The sequence below is a fragment of the Anomaloglossus baeobatrachus genome, chromosome 7 (assembly GCF_048569485.1).
Source record: "Anomaloglossus baeobatrachus isolate aAnoBae1 chromosome 7, aAnoBae1.hap1, whole genome shotgun sequence".
Lineage (NCBI taxonomy): Eukaryota > Metazoa > Chordata > Amphibia > Anura > Aromobatidae > Anomaloglossus > Anomaloglossus baeobatrachus.
The window spans coordinates 154,880,045-154,901,503 of NC_134359.1; the positions used below are offsets into that span (position 1 = coordinate 154,880,045).

Below are 21,459 nucleotides of genomic sequence, written 5' to 3' on the forward strand. Positions count from 1 at the left end.
CCCCTTCAGTCATGATCTGCTGCCCGCCCCCTCTCCTCCCTTATGTGCTGTCCGGCCCCACTCCCTCTCCTCCGTTATGTGCTGTCTGGCCCCGCCCCCTCTCCTCTGGTATGTGCTGCCCGGCCCCGCCCCCTCTCCTCCGTTATGTGCTGCGCGCCCCCTCTCCTTCGTTATGTGCTGCCTAGCCCCGCTCCCTCTCCTCCGTTATGTGCTGCCTGGCCCCGCCCCCTCCCCTCCGTTATGTGCTGCGCGCCCCCTCTCCTCCGTTATGTGCTGCGCGCTCCCTCTCCTCCGTTATGTGCTGCCCGGCCCCTCTCCTCCCTTATGTGCTGCCCGCCCCCTCTCCTCCGTTATGTGCTGCCCGGCCCCTCTCCTCCCTTATGTGCTGCCCGGCCCCTCTCCTCCCTTATGTGCTGCGCACCCCCTCTCCTCCGTTATGTGCTGCCCGCCCCCTCTCCTCCGTTATGTGCTGCGCGCCCCCTCTCCTCCGTTATGTGCTGCCTGCCCCCTCTCCTCCGTTATGTGCTGCTCACCCCCTCTCCTGCATTATGTGCTGCGCACCCCCTCTACTGTGTTATGTGCTGCGTGCCCCCTCTCCGTTATGTGCTGCATGCCCCCTCTCCTCCGTTATGTGCTGCTCGCCCCCTCCGTTATGTGCTGCTCGCCCCCTCCCCTCCGTGATGTGCTGCCCGCTACCCCCCACCTCTCACTTCCGTGATGTGCGCTCCCTCCCCTCTCCTCCGTTATGTGCTGCCCGCCCCCTCCCCTTCGTTATGTGCTGCTCGCCCCCTCAGTTATGTGCTGCTCGCCCCCTCCCCTCCGTGATGTGCTGCCCGCTCCCCCCCACCTCGCACCCCCTTGATCGGCTACCCGCCCCCTCCCCTGTCATTCCCGTGATGTGCGCTCCCTCCCCTGTCACCCCCGTGATGTGCGTTCCCTCCACTGTCACCCCCGTGATGTGCGCTCCCTCCCCTGTCACCCCCGTGATGTGCGCTCCCTCCCCTGTCACCCCCGTGATGTGCGCTCCCTCACCTGTCACCCCCGTGATGTGTGCGCCCTCCCCTGTCACCCCCGTGATGTGTGCTCCCTCTCCTGTCACCCCCGTGATGTGTGCTCCCTCTCCTGTCACCCCCGTGATCTGTGCTCCCTCCCCTGTCACCCCCGTGATGTGTGCTCCCTCCCCTGTCACCCCCGTGATGTGTGCTCCCTCCCCTGTCACCCCCGTGATGTGCGCTCCCTCCCCTGTCACCCCCGTGATGTGCGCTCCCTCCCCTTTAACCCCCGTGATCTGCGTTCCCTCCCCTGTAACCCTCGTGATCTGCGCTCCCTCCCCTGTCACCCCCGTGATCTGCGCTCCCTCACCTGTCACCCCCCGTGATCTGTGGTCTGCTCACCTGTCTCCTCCGTGATCTGCGCTGCGCTTCCTCTCCCACCTCTCACCCTCCCCGATCTGCTGCGTCCTTCATCTCCTGTGATCCTGCTGCCTAGATCCATCCTGTAGGGTAACTATCACCAATCCCACCTCCCGCTCCCCTTCTCTCCCATCCACCCCCACCCTATCCCAGCCGCCGCAGTCTCACATTCACAGATACTCCCTTTATATGCCACTACCCCCCCCCATCTGCCACCCCCCATCTGCCGCCCCCCTATCATCTGCCGCTGTTCTGATCCATCCTGTAAATATTGTTCGTGGCTCTTTTCTAACTATCCCCAATTGCATCTCCCATTCCCTCTCCCCCCCTCCTCCCTCACCCGCTTGCCGCCAAGTGTTGATCAGCTACGTGATTGGCTGATCAGGTACGTAATTGTTGCTCTAGTTTTTGCTTTTTTTTGTGCACCCCAAATAAAAAAAAAAACAAAACAAAACATGAACAATTAGGTACCTGATCAGCAATCGTCCTGCAGTCATACTCGACTTTGGACAGGACTTATTTTTTCCATCCCACCTAGTCCCCCCCCCCCCTTTTTTGCAGAACATTCGTGCGTGCGCCCTGTTTATTTTTTCTATGCCATTGGGGGTCTAGTTTCCAAAATGGGGTCACATGTGGGGGAGCTCCACTGTTTTGGCACCTCAGGGGCTCTCCAAACGCAACATGGTGCGGCTAACGATTCCAGCTAATTTTCTGTTCAAAAAGTCAAATGACGCTCCTTCCCTTCCGAGTCCTGCTGTACGCTCAAACAGTGTTTTTTCGCCACATATGAGGTATCTGCATGCTCAGAAGAAATTGGCCAACAAATTTTGGGGGTTCATTTAATCCTGCTACCCTTGTGAATATGCAATATTTGAGGCTAAATTAACATTTTTGTTGCAAAAAGTTAAATGTTCATTTTTTCCTTCCACATTGCTTTAGTTACTGTGAAGCACCTGAAGGGTTAATAACCTTCTTCAATGTGGTTTTGAGTAGCCTGAGGGGTGCCGTTTTTGGAATGGTGTCACTTTTGTATGTTTTGTGTCATGCAGACCTTTCAAAATCGCTTCAAATGTGATGTGGTCCCTAAAAAAAGTGGCTTTGTAAATTTTGTTGTAAAAATGAGAAATTGCTCATAAACTTTGAACCCCTATAACTTCCTTAATTTTTTTTTTTTTTTCCCAAAATTGTTCTGATGTAAAGTAGACATGTGGGAAATGTTATTTATTAATTATTTTGTGACATATGTCTCGTTCGTTTTAGAGCATAAAAATTAAAAGTTTAAAAATTACAAAATGTTCAAAATTTTCGCAAAATTTCCGTTTTTTTCACAAAGAAACGCAAAAAATATCGGCCTAAATTTACCACTAACATGAAGCCCAATATGTCACAAAAAACCAATCTCAGAATCACCGGGATCCGTTGAAGCGTTCCAGAGTTATAACCTCATAAAGTGACATTGGTCAGAATTGCAAAAAATGTCCTGGTCTTTAGGGTCAAAATATATAGAAGAAAATGGCACTTCCTTCATGTGGATTGAGAGGATATTGGGGTGCACTTCAGGTTTCAAGGCCAAGTAAACAAGAAGTAGCAAGGCACTCCCAGGGTACGATGAAAAGTATATTTATTTATTCATGTGCGTGACAACACACAGGGTCAAAACAGGCTTGGGGCTGAAGGGGTTAAACTACCAGTGAGGTTTTAATTAATAGGAAAAATGTTTTTCCTATTTACTGCTGTTTAAACCTGAGGTACTTCTTATGGTAAGTAACGTCTTATAATACGAAAAATACGGTAACTAATGTGTCCTCACTTTTTTAATTTTATTTCTGTCAATGAAAATGGACAACATGGGAAAAATGGTAGTCTTTCCAAGAAGTGGAAGCTTATGAAAGTAAATAGTGTAAAAAATTATATATAAAAGGTCAACGCATTTCAACATGAAAATTATGTCTTCCTAAGAGTAATCATGCCAGATTGGCTTGAGGAAGGCAATATTTTTCTTTCTAAAGCGGGCTTTACACGCTACGACATCGCTAATGCGGAGTCGTTGGGGTCACGGAATTCGTGACGCACATCCGGCCGCATTAGCGATGCCGTTGCGTGTGACATCGATTAGCGATTTTGCATCGTTGCAAAACAGTGAAAAATCGCTAATCGGCGACACGGGGGTCCATTCCCAATTATCGTTACTTCAGCAGTAACGAGGTTGTTCCTCGTTCCTGCGGCATCACACATCGCTGCGTGTGACGCCGCAGGAGCGAGGAACGTCTCCCTACCTGCCTCCCGGCCGCTATGCAGAAGGAAGGAGGTGGGCGGGATGTTACGTCCCGCTCATCTCCGCCCCTCCGCTGCGATTGGGCGGCGGTTCAGTGACGTCGCTGTGACGCCGCACGGACCGCCCCCTTAGAAAGGAGGCGGTTCGCCGGTCACAGCGACGTCGCCGGACAGGTAAGTATGTGTGACGGCTCTGGGCGATGTTGTGCGGCACGGGCAGCGATATGCCCGTGTCGCGCAACAGATGGGGGCGGGTACGCACACTAGCGATATCGGGACCGATATCGCAGTGTGTAAAGTAGCCTTAAGTACATTTTTTTTCTTATTTGGTTTCATAAATTTTTACATCTTGGATTTTACTTTTGTGCTGCTTTTAATTAGCAGCGCTTGGACTATAGCTCACATTTTTTCCCATTTCCTCCATTTTTCACTGACAGACATTACAGTGGTCTGCCTGATCAACTGTAAGAAGTAAGCAATATCTGATATCCTGATATGCCTGATATTTGCACAACTATACAAGGTGGGCTCACTACTTGGCAACTTCTTTCTATTCTCTCAATTTACTGGGCTAAGAATCCTCTATACTATTGAGCACCCTGTTTCTGTTTTTCTGTTTTAGTTAATGATTTTATTTTGGGCTCCCCATGAATTTATATTTTGGAGTTTAATATTTAATGATTGTTGCTTTTTGCAATTGTGCTAAAGTTATGGAAAGAGTTGTGGGTTTTTGAAATTTATTTTGTATTTTTACTTGTTCTATTTAACAATAGATCACACAACAATACATTATGAATAAGTATATTTTTTGTACATTATAGTATATCTGGAGTTGATGCTGAAATGTTATTCCGAGGTAGAGTACATTCAGACACAGCAAAAATTTGTGACAAAGTACAAAATAATACATATACAGTATATCACAAAATTGAATACACCCCTCACATTTTTGTAAATATTTTATTATATCTTTGCATGGGACAATACTGAAGATATGACACTTCGATACAATGTAGTTAGTGTACAGCTTGTAATTTGATGTGCCCTCCAAATAGCTCAACAGACAGCCCTTAATATCTAAACCGCTGGCCACAAACGTAAGTACACCCCTAAATAAAAATTAACAAATTGTGCCCAAAGACTCAATATTTTGTGTGGCCACCATTATTTTCAAGCACTGCTTTAACTCTCTTAGGCTAAGTTCACATTTCCGCTAAAATGTATCAGTCACAATCCGCTGCTCTTGTAAACAACGGAATCCGTTTAGCGGATTCCGTTGCTCCCATAGACTTGTATGAGCAGCGGATTGTGACTGATGATGCTGCGTTGCACCCTCCGCCCAACTGATCAGTCGTGGAACGACTGACCGCCGGGCGGGAGGAACGCAGCATGTAACGTTTTTTGAGCAGCGCGATCCGTCGGATTTCGCTGCGCATGCTCTCTGGCTCCCTGCACACGTCACCAGCTTTGGTTGCTTACCCGATATTTACCCTGGTTATGGTGCAAGGAGCCAGCGCTAAGCGGTGTAGGCCCGTAACCAAGGTAAATATCGGGTAACCAAGGTAAACATCGGGTGCTTTGCTGTTACCCGATATTTAGTCTGGTTACGTGTGCAGGGAGGCCGACACTTCCCCGCTTGGCCCCGCCCCCTCCCGCACTCCGCACATGTATGTACACACACACACACACCTGTCCCCAGCCATGCAGACATGCACTGCCACTGACACCTTTGTCTGGCCCCGCCCCCCGCTCGGCTCCGCCCCCTCCCGCACTCCGCATGTACACACACACTCACTCACTCACTCACACATACTCACCTGTCCCCAGCCATGCAGACCGCAGCACTGCCACTGACATCCTCAGCGCCTGGCCCCGCCCCCCGCTCGGCTCCACCCCCTCCCGCATTCAGCATGTGTATACACACACACACACATTTACCTGTCCTGCAGTCCCTGCGGCACTGACGTCCTCAGTGCCACGGCCCCGCCCCCCCAACTCCGCCCCCCCGTACTCCGCCCCCGCACACAACGGAATCCGACAAAGAATTCTGTTCTTTGTCATCCGTTGTACAGCGTTGTACAGCGCATCAGTCACATGCGTCAAACGACGCATGTGACTGATACAAAACAACGGAGATGTGAACTTAGCCTTAACCACCTCATCCTCTTCTATCCTTTATGACAATATCACAAAGCTAGTGCATGTTAGAGACCTTGCACTTCTCCACCTTCTGTTTGAGGATGTCCCAAAGATGCTCAATATGGTTTTGGTCTGAAGACATGCTTGGCCAGTCCAACACTCTTACCCTCAGTTTCTTTAGTAAGGCAGTGGTTGTCTTTGAGATATGTTTGAGGTCGTTATCAAGTTGGAAAATTGCCATGCGGCCCAGATTCCAAAGGGAGGAAATCATATTCTGCTTCAGTATGTCACACTACATGTTATGCATTCAGGGTTCCCTCAATGAACTGTAGCTCCGCACTGCCAGCAGCACTCATGTAGCCCCAAACCATAACACTCCCATTACCATGCCTTCATGGTAGGCAAGACATACTTGTCTTTGTACTCCTCACCTCGTTAGTGCCACACCCGCTGTACACCATCTGAACCAAATAAGTTTATCTTGGTCTCATCAGACCACAGGACATGGTTCCAGTAATCCATATCCTTAGTCTGCTTGTCTTCGGGTTTTCTTGTGCATTATTTTTAGAAGAGGCTTCTTTCTTGGATGATAGTCATGCAGTCCAATTTGATTCAGCGTGTGGCATATAGCCTGAGCACTGACAGGCTGACCTCCCCCACCCCTTTAACCTCTGCAGCAATGTTTGCAGCACTCATACGTCTATTATGAAAAGACAACCTCTGGATATGATGTTGAGCATGTTCACTCAACTTCCATGGCGAGGACAGTTCTGAGTGGAACTGGTCTTGTTAAACCGCTGTTTTTTCCTGGTCACTGTCTGTAGCTCAGTTTCAGGTTGTTGGCAATCTTTTTATAGCCTAGGCCATCTTTATTTAGAGCAACAATTCTTTTTTTCCAGATCCTCAGAGAATACTTTGCCATGAGGAGCCATATTGAATTTCCAGTGACTAGTATGAGAGAGTGTGAGTGATAACACCAAATTTAACACACCTGCTCCCCATTCCCACCGGAGACCTTTTCAAACGAGTAACAGGACACAAAGAAGGGAAAATAGCTAATTGGCCACAATGTCGCCATTCTCACTTAGGGGTGTACTCACTTTTTGTTGCCAGCAACTCATGTGAGATATTGTGCATGTGGTCTTAAAAACTCCATTGACATGCAGGGGATTTACTCAGTTTGGCTGTAAAGTCATGTTGTGGATCTTCTAATCTATGGTTTGCCTGTTAAATTGGCACAGATTATGCTGCTGCTAATTTTTAACATGGATTTCACCCTTGTAAAGCAAAGAATAAAATCTGCAAAATCCTGCAACAAATCCTATGTCTGAACTAATACTAGAATGATAAAAATTCAAATTTGTATGTGATCTGTCAGATAATCTCTGTAATTGAAGGAGATGTCCTATAAAGACAACACCTGAACGTCATAGAGGGAAGTCTCCCCTTTGGGGCCCTCACTCTTGCAGCCAAAACAGATTGTCACTTTGTTATGAGCATTTGTCTTTAATATGGATTAATGCCATCCTTCCGCTGCATGGACAATTACCTATCCAAATTGACACCATGTATATATAAGCAAATCGATTTAATAGAAATAAGATTTCAGCCAAACGTTTATGAATTCGATGAACTTGGTGAATGTGAACAGCTTGTCACAAATTGCCACCGACATTTTGCACAGTGCAGAGTATTATTATTTATTTATTCATATTTATTTATAGAGCACCATTGATTCCATGGTGCTGTACATGAGAAGGAGTTACTTACAGAATACATACACAAGTTACAAGAGACAGACTGATACAGAGCAAAGAGGACCCTACCCTTGCGTGTTTACATTCTATAGGATTTTGGGGAGGAGACAGTAGATGGGGTGTTGGTCAGGCGACAGTTCCGGCATGGTGGTGAAGCGGTGGTGACGCAGTGGGGTCATTGTACATTATAGGCATTTCTGAAAAGATGAGTTTTCAAGTTCTGTTTGAAGCTTGTGAGTGTAGCAGATAGTCTGGCGTGTTGAGGCAGCAAATTCCAATAGACAGGGGATGCTCTGGAGAAGTCTTAGAGGCGGTTGCATGAGGAGTGAATGAGAGAAGAGGAGAGAAGGAGATCTTGTGAGGACCAGAGGTTAAGTGTTGGAATGTAGTGGGAGATTAGTTCAGAGATAGAGGAGACAGATTATGGACAGCTTTGTAGGTCAGTGTTAGTAGTTTGAAATAGATACGGTGGAGGATTGGGAGTCAGTGGAGAGATTTGCAGGGGGGAGAAGTAGGGTGATGTTGAGGAGAGAGGTGGATCATTCAGGCAGCAGAATTAAGGATGGACTGGAGAGGTGCGAGATGGTTAGCAGGGAGGCCACAGAGGAGGATGTTGCAGTAATCAAGGCAGGAGATGATAAGGGCATGCACTAGCATTTTTGTAGATTGAGGATTGAGGTAAGGACAGATTCTGGAAATATTTTTGAGTTGAAGACGCCAGGAAGTGGTGAGGGATTGGATGTGTGGTATGAAGGACAAGGCAGAGTCGAGGCTCATTCCGAGGCACCGAACTTTGGGTACTGGGGAGAGCGTGATATTGCTTATTGTAATAGACAGATCAGTTAGGGAGTGTAGGTGAGATGGCGGAAATATGATTAGTTCAGTTTTTGCCACATTGAGTTTTAGTAAGCGAGAGGAGCAGAAAAAGGATATAGCTGATAGACACTCCGGGATTATGGACAGCAGAGATGTGACATCTGTGCCAGAGAGGTAGATCTGAGTGTCATCAGCGTATAGGTAGTACTGGAAACCATGGGACTTTATGAGTTGTCCCAGGCCAAATGTAAAGATGGAAAAGAGTAAGGGTCCCAGGACAGAGCCTTGAGGGACGCCAACAGAGAGAGGATGGGATGAAGAGGTTGTGTGGAAGTGAGAGACACGGTTGGAAAGGTATGAAGAGATCCAGGAGAGGGCGAGGTCTCTGACACCAAGGGAAGAGAGGATCTGTAATAGGAGGGAGTGGTCAACAGTGTTAAAGGCTGAGAACATGTCTAGAAGTAGGAGTATAGAGAAGTGATTGTTAGCTTTGGCAGTAAGTACAGTTAGGTCCAGAAATATTTGGACAGTGACACAATTTTCGCGAGTTGGGCTCTGCATGCCACCACATTGGATTTGAAATGAAATCTCTACAACAGAATTCAAGTGCAGATTGTAACGTTTAATTTGAAGGTTTGAACAAAAATATCTGATAGAAATTGTAGGAATTGTACACATTTCTTTACAAACACTCGACATTTTAGGAGGTCAAAAGTAATTGGACAAATAAACCAAACCCAAACAAAATATTTTTATTTTCAATATTTTGTTGCGAATCCTTTGGAGGCAATCACTGCCTTAAGTCTGGAACCCATGGACATCACCAAACGCTGGGTTTCCTCCTTCTTAATGCTTTGCCAGGCCTTTACAGCCGCAGCCTTCAGGTCTTGCTTGTTTGTGGGTCTTTCCGTCTTAAGTCTGGATTTGAGCAAGTGAAATGCATGCTCAATTGGGTTAAGATCTGGTGATTGACTTGGCCATTGCAGAATGTTCCACTTTTTTGCACTCATGAACTCCTGGGTAGCTTTGGCTGCATGCTTGGGTCATTGTCCATCTGTACTATGAAGCGCCGTCCGATCAACTTTGCGTCATTTGGCTGAATCTGGGCTGAAAGTATATCCCGGTACACTTCAGAATTCATCCGGCTACTCTTGTCTGCTGTTATGTCATCACTAAACACAAGTGACCCAGTGCCATTGAAAGCCATGCATGCCCATGCCATCACGTTGCCTCCACCATGTTTTACAGAGGATGTGGTGTGCCTTGGATCATGTGCCGTTCCCTTTCTTCTCCAAACTTTTTTCTTCCCATCATTCTGGTACAGGTTGATCTTTGTCTCATCTGTCCATAGAATACTTTTCCAGAACTGAGCTGGCTTCATGAGGTGTTTTTCAGCAAATTTAACTCTGGCCTGTCTATTTTTGAAATTGATGAATGGTTTGCATCTAGATGTGAACCCTTTGTATTTACTTTCATGGAGTCTTCTCTTTACTGTTGACTTAGAGACAGATACACCTACTTCACTGAGAGTGTTCTGGACTTCAGTTGATGTTGTGAACGGGTTCTTCTTCACCAAAGAAAGTATGCGGCGATCATCCACCACTGTTGTCATCCGTGGACGCCCAGGCCTTTTTGAGTTCCCAAGCTCAGCAGTCAATTCCTTTTTTCTCAGAATGTACCCGACTGTTGATTTTGCTACTCCAAGCATGTCTGCTATCTCTCTGATGGATTTTTTCTTTTTTTTCAGCCTCAGGATGTTCTGTTTCACCTCAATTGAGAGTTCCTTAGACCGCATGTTGTCTGGTCACAGCAACAGCTTCCAAATGCAAAACCACACACCTGTAATCAACCCCAGATCTTTTAACTACTTCACTGATAACAGGTTAACGAGGGAGACGCCTTCAGAGTTAATTGCAGCCCTTAAAGTCCCTTGTCCAATTACTTTTGGTCCCGTGAAAAAGAGGAGGCTATGCATTACAGAGCTATGATTTATAAACCCTTTCTCCGATTTGGATGTGAAAACTCTCATATTGCAGCTGGGAGTGTGCACTTTCAGCCCATATTATATATATAATTGTATTTCTGAACATGTTTTTGTAAACAGCTAAAATAACAAAACTTGTGTCACTGTCCAAATATTTCTGGACCTAACTGTAGTTCAGTTTATCGATTTCTGGAGGATCGACTATGAGTCAAATTTCCTAAATTTGCAGGTCTTTGATTCTCAAATATTGTCAAATAAAAATGCCTGTCTCTACTTCACACATAGATGAATATGCAGAGAGCGTGATAATAACATCATGGGCAGCCACACGGGGTTCCACAAAATGTGAACTCCTACAGCTATCACATGGTCTACTGGAGCTAATCACCCCATTGTAAAAGATAGGGATTGGCCTAGTAGTGTCATTATATGCTGTTTTTGTAAACAGCTAAAATAACAAAACTTGTGTCACTGTCCAAATATTTCTGGACCTAACTGTAATTTGTGATTTTAGTCAGGGCAGTTTCAGGAGAATGATGTGGACGGAAGCCGGACTGTACGTTGTCAAAGAGAGAGTTAGATGAGAGGTGGGAGGAAAGTTCAGCATGGACGTGCTTGTTCCAGGAGTTTTGAAGCGAACGGGAGTAGTGATATTGGGCGATAGCTGGTAGTAGAGGTTGGGTCGAGGGAGGGTTTCTTTAGGATGGGTGTGATTGTTGCATGTTTAAAAACAGAAGGGAAGGTTACAGAGGTTAAAGATAGGTTGAAAAGATGGGTTAAGGCTGGAATAAGCATAGTAGTGAGGTTGAGTAGGAGGTGGGATGGGATGTGGTTAAGTGCGCAGGTGGTGAGGTGTGCTTTCGAGAGAAGATGTGCAAGCTCTCCTTCGGTGATGGTGGGGAGAAAGTTTATGGGGAGGGGCAGTGGTCTGTTACATGAAGGGGTTGTGGGGTTTGAGCAGAGAAGACTTGCCTTGTTTGGTCGATCTTATCTTTGAAATATGTGGCAAAGTCTTCTGCGGAGATGCGGGAGGTTGGAGGGAGCAGTGGTGGGCAAAGGAGGGAGGTAAAAGTATAGAATAACTATTTGGGGTTGTGTGTTAAAGAAGATATGAGGGTTCTGAAGTAATTCTGTTTAGCAGAGGCGAGGGCTGAACGAAATGTGTGAATTGCATTTTTGAATGTGGTGACATCTTCCTGGGAGTGAGTTTTCTTCCACCGCTGTTCAACAGCCCTAGACACTTGCCGAAGTTTTTTAGTGAGGCTGTTGTGCCAGGGTTGTCTATTGATTCGTCTCACTCGGCTGTGCATGAGCGGAGAGACGGAATCAAAAGCTGATGTGAGAGTGGTGTTGTAGAAAATGGTAGCACTGTCTGTGTCGTGGAGTGAAGATATGGAGGACAGCAGACAGATAGAGTCATAGAGGGTGTGCATGTTGAGATATGCAAAGTTTCTGCGGAGTTGTGCTAGGTGCTGGAGAGAGTGGGCAGGTGCCCAGGACAGAGCTGAAAAGGTCAGTAGATTGTGGTCAGATAGGGGGAGAGGGTATTCCATCAAAATCAATTTACAAAAAAGAAGAATCAACAACAAATCATAAACTAGATAATTTTTATCATAACAATATCAATTAAAATGCAAGATTAGGTGGAATAACAGGGAAAGTGCACAAGGTGGCGTACCAGATCAGCAGGGAGAAAAGTGCTAGATAAAAAAGATCCTTTCAAATGTCAACCAAACATTTTAACCTAATCACGGGTTAAATATAACAGCGTTTGGTCCACAATTTGGCTAATATATAGGAATTGCAGTGATAGGAAGATAAATTGTAATGGCAATAGTGGAAAAAAATGTAAAGAACCTACAGACACTTACCGTTGGAATGGCACCGACCAACGCATGTTTCAGCGATACCCTTCATCAGGGAGTGGCATCTTACCGGCAGGGCAAGCCCTTAAGTACAGGATCTCAGCCAATGACAAATCATATTAGTGGCACATACGCTGTGCACATCGGCATAGAGTGCGGACAGAGAAGCGCGCAATCGTCATGGGGATGTTAGAGACCGTCCCCCCATGAGTCATAGTGCCACGTGACTCAAGTCACGTGACACAACAACGTAGAGGGGAAGGACTTTAAAAATTCCTGAGTGGTAAAGTCATGCCCCCTAACAACACACTGCCCAGAGACAGCACATGTACACTGATCTGAGGCACAGATGGCAAAGAGATCACATTATATGAAACTTCCAACAGCCAATAGTACATATATGTAGAGCTACAATTCTTTTTTTCATATCCTCAGAGAATTCTTTGCCATGAGGAATCATATTGAATTTCCAGTGACTAGTATGAGAGAGTGTGAGTGATAACACCAAATTTAACACACCTGCTCTCCATTCACACCGGAGACCTTTTAAAATTAATGAGTCACATGACTCCAAGAAGGGAAAATATCTAATTGGCCACAATGTCGTCATTCTCACTTAGGGATGTACTCACTTTTTGTTGCCAGCGACTCATGTGATATATCATGTGAGATATTGTGCATGTGGTCTTAAAAACCCCAGTGACATGCAGGGGATTTACTCAATTTGGCTGTAAAGATGTAATGTTGTGGATCTTCTAATCTATGGTTTGCCTGTTATATTGTCACAGATTATGCTGCTGCTAATTTTTAACATGGATTTCACCCTTTTAAATCAAAGAATAAAATCTTCAAAATCCTGCAACAAATCCTGTGTCTGAACTAATACTAGAATGATAAAAATTCACTTTTTTATGTGATCTGTTAGATAATCTCTGTAATTGAAGGGCATGTCCTTTAGAGACAACACCTGAACGTCATAGAAAGAAGTCTCCCCTTTGGGGCCCTCACTCTGCGGCCAGAACAGATAGTCACTTTGTTATGAGTGCTTATCTTTAATATGGATTAATGCCATCCTTCCGCTGCATGGACAATTACCTATCCAAATTAACACCATGTATATATAAGCAAATCGATTTAATAAAAATCAGATTTCAGCCAAACTTTTATGAATTCGATGAACCTGGCGAATGTGAACAGTTTGTCACAAATTGCCACTGCCATGTTGCACATTGCAGAGTATTGCATCAGCAAAATAAGGCTCACATAAGCAAAACAGCAGCCAGGTGGACTTCCTGATAATGTATTGAAGCTATCGTATCACAAGGTATACCATAGATAATCTGAAAGAACTTTCATAGTCTGTATAAAAGCAGAATAAGGGAATTCAGCAGCAATTTGTGGTTAATACGGATAAAGTTAGAAAATGTCACAGCTCATAACTTCGCTATAGAGATAGGAAGAGAAAGCCATAAAACAGTGAACAAATTATACAGATACTGTGTGACCACACATTAGTGAAAAACAGATACCATCCATCTACATCTGGTGAGGTAATTTTGACATTACTAAGGGCCGCTGTACATGCTACAACATCGCTAGCAATTGCTAGCCATGTCGAGCGCAATAGCACCCGCCCCCGTCGTTGTAATGATATGTGGTGATCTCTGCTGTAGCGAACATTATCGCTATGGCAGCGTCACACGCACATACCTGCTCTGCGACGTCGCTGTGACTGCCGAACAATCCCTCCCTCAAGGGGGAGGTGCGTTTGGCGTCACTGCGACGTCACAGTGACGTCAGTAAGCGGCCGCCCAATCAAAGTGGAGGGGCGGAGATGAACGGGACGAACATCCCGCCCACCTCCTTCCTTCCTCATTGCTGGCGGGATGCAGGTAAATAGAGGTTCCTCGTTTCTGCGGTGTCACATGTAGCGATGTGTGCTGCCGCAGAAACGAGGAACAACATCGTTACTGCAGCAGCAACGATGATTGAGATTAGGGGGGATGTCACCGATGAGCGATTTTGAACGCTTTTGCAACGATTCAAAATCGCTCATAGGTGTCACACACAACGACGTCGCTAAAGCGGACAGATGTGCATCACAAATTCCGTGACCCCAACGAGATCGCTTTAGCGATATCGTAGCGTGTAAAGCCACCTTAATGCTGTGTTGAGTTGAAGAGCTTAAAAGAAGCTAGACACAGTTGTAAGGAACCTCAGGTTTATGTACAGTATGTCTTTTCAGGGCAACTTAAGTACTCGCAGTTCACAGCAATTTGATGTGCCACATATTGAATTTTTTAAAATAAGTTCAGCAAAGCTAGCAATTCAAATTTCTAAAAAAATTGCTGATTTCTAATATCATGTAAGACAACATGTCTAACTGGCTGTGGCATCCTAAGACAATAGCTAGACAAAAGATAACTCAGTAATTGCATTGAATGCCACGTTTTTGAACAGGGACATACATAAAAATCATGGCAGAAGTTCTAATTGGGCCCCTCCCCTACAAAAAAATAAAATATAATATATCATTGGGTCACATAAGATCATATGTCACAACTTTACAGCCCTTATACAGTAATTGACCTCTTTTTGAAGCCCCTAAATTTCCCTTTTCATTGCATCCATAAAGTATGATGCCTTCCATATTGTATAATGCACCTCATAGTCCTCCATATAGTATAATACATCTCACATTCCTCCATATATTATAATGCACCATCCCAGGCCCTCCATATAGTATTATGCACCTTCATAGCCCTTCACCGATGTCCTTAATGTTTTTTAAAAAAATAAAAATAAATTCTCACCTTTCCTCTTTCCCCCGCTGCTCTGGTCTCTGCAGTGAAGTGTGTTTTACAGCTCTGCACATCTCGGCACAGCCGGCGTGCAATAGTGATATTATTGCACTTGCTGTGCTGGGACGTCAGATCTCAGACACAGCAGGAAAATGGAGGAGAAGGGAGCGGAGCTTTCCCTCTTTCATCATTGCTTTCACCTCTATTGTCATCTGTGATGCCGATACAGTTGAAAGTGCGATGTTTGGCGCGCTGACAGCGCTCTCTCCCGTCTTCCCTCCCCAACTCACGGGCCTCATAGCGGCCAAGTGGTGCAGCATACCATTGCATTTGGAGGTGGAGACAACCAATTTAGCACAATTAATGGCACTGCAATGTACTGTCTGTATAACAAACGTATCAAATTGAACAACATGATATGTCTTGTTATTCATTGTTCCCCAAGTGCTTGAAGATAAATGTGTCTCACAATCTTACACAGCTAGTCTTTTGGACACTTGTCTGTGCCAAAGTCCTTCTGAAATAAAGTGCAGGCCATTAGGACTGTTAGAGGTCAATAAGTGGTTAAATATGGGAAACATTTTACAGAAACAAAGTATTAATTCATGGGTCAGTGTTAATGGATCATTGGCACAGCAGATAATTCTATTTCTTTCTCTATGGACCCCTCCACACATTTGTGATAGCAGTATGTGTGGTGTCTGTTTTCACACGTACTGTAGACATGTTCACAAACTAATTAAAATCAATGAGGATCTTCACACCTCTGCATTTAAACATAGACTGCATGTCCTTGTGAATCACGCTCATGTTTGTGTGATTCACACGAAGTCATGTCCGTTTTTACCAACAGCATTGATCACACACATACGATACACAGATGGCATCCATGTGACCTCTGTGTAACAACTACCAGAAAAAACGCATGACACTGACATGAATAATTTTTATGTGTTAAAGATGTGCAAAGATAGATAGACAGATGGATAGATAATAGATGGATGGATAGATAGATACAGTGCTGGCTAAAAGTATTGGCACCCCTGCAATTCTGTCAGATAATACTCAGTTTCTTCTTGAAAATGATTGCAATCACAAATTCTTTGCTATTATTATCTTCATTTATTTTGCTTGCAATGAAAAAACACAAAAGAGAATGAAACAAAAATCAAATCATTGATCATTTCACACAAAACTCCAAAAATGGGCCAGACAAAAGTATTGGCACCCTTAGCCTAATACTTGGTTGCACAACCTTTAGCCAAAATAACTGCGAACAACTGCTTCCGGTAACCATCAATGAATTTCTTACAATGCTCTGCTGGAATTTTAGACCATTCTTCTTTGGCAAACTGCTCCAGATCCCTGAGATTTGAAGGGTGCCTTCTCCAAACTGCCATTTTGAGATCTCTCCACAGGTGTTCTATGGGATTCAGGTCTGGACTCATTGCTGGCCACTTTAGTAGTCTCCAGTGCTTTCTATCAAACCATTTTCTAGTGTTTTTTGAAGTGTGTTTTGGATCATTGCCCTGCTAGAAGACCCATGACCTCTGAGGAAGACCCAGCTTTCTCACACTGGGCCCTACATTATGCTGCAAAATTTTTGGTAGTCTTCAGACTGCATAATGCCATGCACACGGTCAAGCAGTCCAGTGCCAGAGGCAGCAAAGCAAATCCAAAACATCAGGGAACCTCCGCCATGTTTGACTGTAGGGACCGTGTTCTTTTCTTTGAATGCCTCTTTTTTTTCCTGTAAACTCTATGTTGATGGCTTTTCCCAAAAGCTCTACTTTTGACTCATCTGACCAGAGAACATTCTTCCAAAACGTTTTAGGCTTTCTCAGGTAAGTTTTGGCAAACTCCAGCCTGGCTTTTTTATGTCTCGGGGTAAGAAGTGGGGTCTTCCTGGGTATCCTACCATACAGTCCCTTTTCATTCAGACGCCGATGGATAGTACGGGTTGACACTGTTGTACCCTCGGACTGCAGGGCAGCTTGAACTTGTTTGGATGTTAGTCGAGGTTCTTTATCCACCATTCACACAATCTTGCATTGAAATCTCTCGTCAAGTTTTCTTTTCCTTCCACATCTAGGGAGGTTAGCCATAGTGCCATTGGCTTTAAACGTCTTGATGACACTGCGCATCGTAGACACAGGAACTTTCAGGTCTTTGGAGATGGACTTGTAGCCTTGAGATTGCTCATGCTTCCTCACAATTTGGATTCTCAAGTCCTCAGACAGTTCTTTGGTCTTCTTTCTTTTCTCTATGCTCAATGTGGTACACACAAGGACACAGGACAGAGGTTGAGTCAACTTTAATCCATGTCAACTGGCTGCAAGTGTGATTTAGTTATTGCCAACACCTGTTAGGTGCCACAGGTAAGTTACAGGTGCTGTTAATTACACAAATTAGAGAATCATTCTATGATTTTTCAAACAATGCCAATACTTCTCTCCACCCCCTTTTTATGTTTGGTGTGGAATTATATCCATTTTGGCTTTATGACAATTTTTTTTTTTCATTGAAGACAAATTAAATGAAGATAATAATACCAAAGAATTATTTGTGATTGCAATCATTTTCAAGAAGAAACTGAGTATTATCTGAAAGAATTGCAGGGGTGCCAATAATTTTGGCCAGCACTGTAGACAGACAGACAGACAGACAGACAGACAGACAGATAGATTAGATAGACAGACAAATACATAGATGCATACCGGTAGATAGATAGATAGCTACACAGCCTGTACAGCTATTTAGCCAAATAAATAAATAAACAAATAATTTAATGAAAAAAATGGCATGAGATCCCCCCATTTTTGATAACCATCAGGCTGATACTATTAGGGTTGGAAGGTCCATGGTTATTGGGCCCTTCCCAACCAAACTAAAAATACCAGCCTGCAGCCACTCAAGAAGTGGCTCATGAATTAGATGCACTTTATCCGTCTCTTCCTGATTACCCTGGTGTGGGGGAAATTGGAGTAATAGTTTATGGGGTTGATGTCAGCTGTGTATTGTCAGCTGGCAACAAGCTCTGGTGTTAGTAATGGAGTGGTGTGTATCAGGCACCCCCATTGCTAACCCAGTAAGTATAAAGATTAAAAACATACAAATAAATATTTTATTTAAAAAAAACCACTCACCAGGGCAATCAGAAACAGCAGGGCAAAGCAGGAGAATCTAATGGATGTTTCACATCTGGTGCAGCTGCGGTCTGATATTTTTTAAGCAGGGAAGGGCCCAATAACCATGGACCTTCCCATCTTGATGATATCAGCCCACAGGGGTCTGCTTTACTTTTGCTGGTTACCCAAAATGACGGGGTGGATCCCATGTTGTTTTTTTATTTAAATATTCAGTTGAATAAATAGCTTTAGAAGCTATCTATCTATCTATCTATCTATCTATCTATCTATCTATCTATCTATCTACCTATCTACCTATCTTTGCCCATCGTTTATACATCCAAACCATTCATATCAGTGTCATGCATTTTATTCCTGTACATGTCACATGGATAGTACACAGATTGCACACGTATGACACACACGTACACACAAATAAAAAAACCAGACCGTTTAACATGTGTGGTTTTTAAACAGATGTGTGAAGGTGCGTAAGAGAAGACTGATAATAATTAAATGCAACAGTCTAGCAAATAAACATATATAATATGGATGATAGTTATATCCAGTGAGTGTATATGTGCAAGGATTTTTTTTTAGCTTTCGATTTGAATGTGTACTTGATTTATGATTTTACAAAGACAATATTTGTCTATAATATGTAGATACAATTCATTGAAGAATAGGCAGAACTTTGCTCCAGATGGTAAAGTATTTGTGGTTTGTGGTCATGAGCCTCATGCAAACTCATTCTCCCCTGATCAAATGTCTCATTTTGGTTTCAAGTTTCTAGGCTCCAATTGTTTTCAGAAATTATGTATCTTTAACTGTCTTCCTAATTAATTTTATATATTCAATATTTTTCTTGCAGGGTCTTCCCGGGCCTCTCGGTCCAGCAGGTTCAGCAGGCCCAGCTGGTGAAAAGGTGAATATATGATTTATTGTTCTCATACTATAAGGCTTTCAACAGCAGAAATAATACATTAGATTTTTATTCTAGGGTGAACCAGGACCAAGGGGTGTAATGGGACCAGTTGGATCACGTGGAACTCCTGTAAGTAATTGGTTCTTAGTGCTATTTTGTTTTTACGTGGCTCGACAACAAATCAGTTTCTAAGATATTGTGGATTGTACAACCAGCCTTTGAAAAATTATATTGTTTCATAGATTTTTTTATGCATATATATTTTTTAATCTGCTTAGAGCATAGGTAAGCATTACTCATAATAGCAACATCATGAGCATTTTTTTTCTTTGTTTTTTCTTTTAGGGTTCACGAGGTGAAAATGGTCCAACAGGTCCTGTTGGCTTTGCTGGACCACCGGTATGTATTTCTTTAATGCGCTAATAATTGTAAGTTATAGCTAGAAATGGGTGGACCCAGACTGAAAAAGTCCGGTTCCATGCAGTTTCAAAGATTCTCAAGTGCCGACCCATGGCCTGGGATTTTGGGTGTTTGATCCAGATCTGACACTTGAAAAGTTAAAAAAAGAAGTAAAGGAAAAATGAAGAAAATAAGAATGAAGCGAGTGCTTCATACTTACCGAGGCTCTGTCACAGCTGTAAACTGCTCCCGTGTGGTTGTATGCTGCTCCTGCAGCCTCCCTGGGCTGTACATCATTGTTCGTCCATATGCACTCAGCACTGCTTTCCCTGCCCATCGGCCAGCCTGGACCCTGTGATTGGTTGCAGTCAGACATGCCCCCAGCCTTTGTGACCACATCTGACTGCAATCAGTCATCACTCATCGCGGCTCATGCATTTTCTCTGTGGGGCGCACAGCGTTTGGTCATGCTCTATTGCTGCTCGCTGTGACAGAGATGTAGTAGAGCTGAATCATCGTGGGACCTCGTGTGGATGACGTCATTTACTGATTAGTGATGGGGTGTTATAGACGCTGCCATTACTAATCCAGGACTTAGTGTCTGCTATTGGCTGCCATTAACCTCTCATTACCTCGATTGCCACTGCACCAGGGCAATCCGAAAGAGCGGGGTAAAGCTCCAGGATTGCCACACTTAATGAATGCAACAATTCCAGGTGGCTGGAGACTGATATTTTTAAGCTAGTCCTTCCCAGCCTGAGAATACCTGCCTCAGCTATCGGGCTTTATCTTGGCTAAGTATCAAAATTGGGAGGCCCACACGTCATTTTTCTAAATGATTTATTTAAATAATAATAATTAAAAACAAAAAACCCACATGCGATTCCTCTTAGGCCGGAGTCACACTTATGAGGGACTTACACGAGTCTCACATCACATCACCCGACACGGCCGCACACACTTTCCTGACAAGAACGGGTCGGCTGCATGTAGTTCTATGCAGCTGCATGCTCGTGTCCGGAGAGCATCAGGCCGTGTCGGGTGATGCGATGCGACACTCGCGCAAGTGTGTGACTCCGGCCTTATTTTGATAAACAGCCATGATAAAACCCGACAGCTGAGGGCTACAGCCGTGGGCTTTATCTGTGCTGGTATCATAATATGGGGGGACTCTACGCCGATTGTTTGATTTATTTATTCATTTATTTTTATACCAGGATACTGACCCACAGACATTTGCACTGCTTTCCCCGCCCACCGGCCGTTCTGCTGCCTATGATCGGCTGCATTCATCTGACACGCTGCTCATCAGGGTAGGGGCACGTCTAACTGCAAACAATTACACGCGCCGGTTGGTGGGAAAAGCAGTGAATATTCAATGAGGGTTAATTGTTGGCTCTGGAAGGGAATGTGTGACCTTGAAGCAGCTTGCCACCATGACGGATCTTCGGTGAGTACACTGTGGGCTCATACCACCTATCCTTTCTACCACCATTTTTAATCTCCGGATTCTGGTTCCCATAGACCTATGTGGGTACTAGACTCCAGACCAGATCCGGGTTTTTTAAAAAATTTAGCAGGGACCCGCCAATCCCGGTTATCTGCTAGTTTGCCCAGCTCTAGTTATAGAGTGTCACTTGCTCATTTTGGTGCTTCAGGTAGAAACAAGATGCTTGACAGCTACCATACATTGAAAAAAGAACTGTATGTTGCAGTATCATATTAAATAGCTTTTCAGACAATTATCTTCTACAGTGTAGAACAACTACAATTTTATCAACATAATGCTTTAAAAAATAAGAAAAAATATTCACCTTGTTTAAATTTGTTTTCTCCGCTTCCTGTAAAAAAGTACTGTTTCTCTGCTAGGCAAACTTACTTTGAAACCATAGCAGTAACAGTATATTCAGTAAAGAATAAAGCTTATTGGTCACTGAAGAAATGAAATATTTTGATTAG

At 44.3% G+C, this 21,459-nt stretch overlaps 1 protein-coding gene across 1 annotated transcript in view; it reads left to right on the forward strand.

Moving 5' to 3' along the window:
- COL5A2 (collagen type V alpha 2 chain) overlaps positions 1-21,459 on the forward strand; it is a 384,888-nt gene that overhangs the window by 326,413 nt on the left and 37,016 nt on the right. Inside the window, exons 36-38 of the mRNA XM_075317769.1 lie at positions 19,048-19,101; positions 19,177-19,230; positions 19,447-19,500. Of these exons, the coding sequence (XP_075173884.1) occupies positions 19,048-19,101; positions 19,177-19,230; positions 19,447-19,500 (162 nt within the window). The remainder of the gene's footprint in view (positions 1-19,047; positions 19,102-19,176; positions 19,231-19,446; positions 19,501-21,459) is intronic.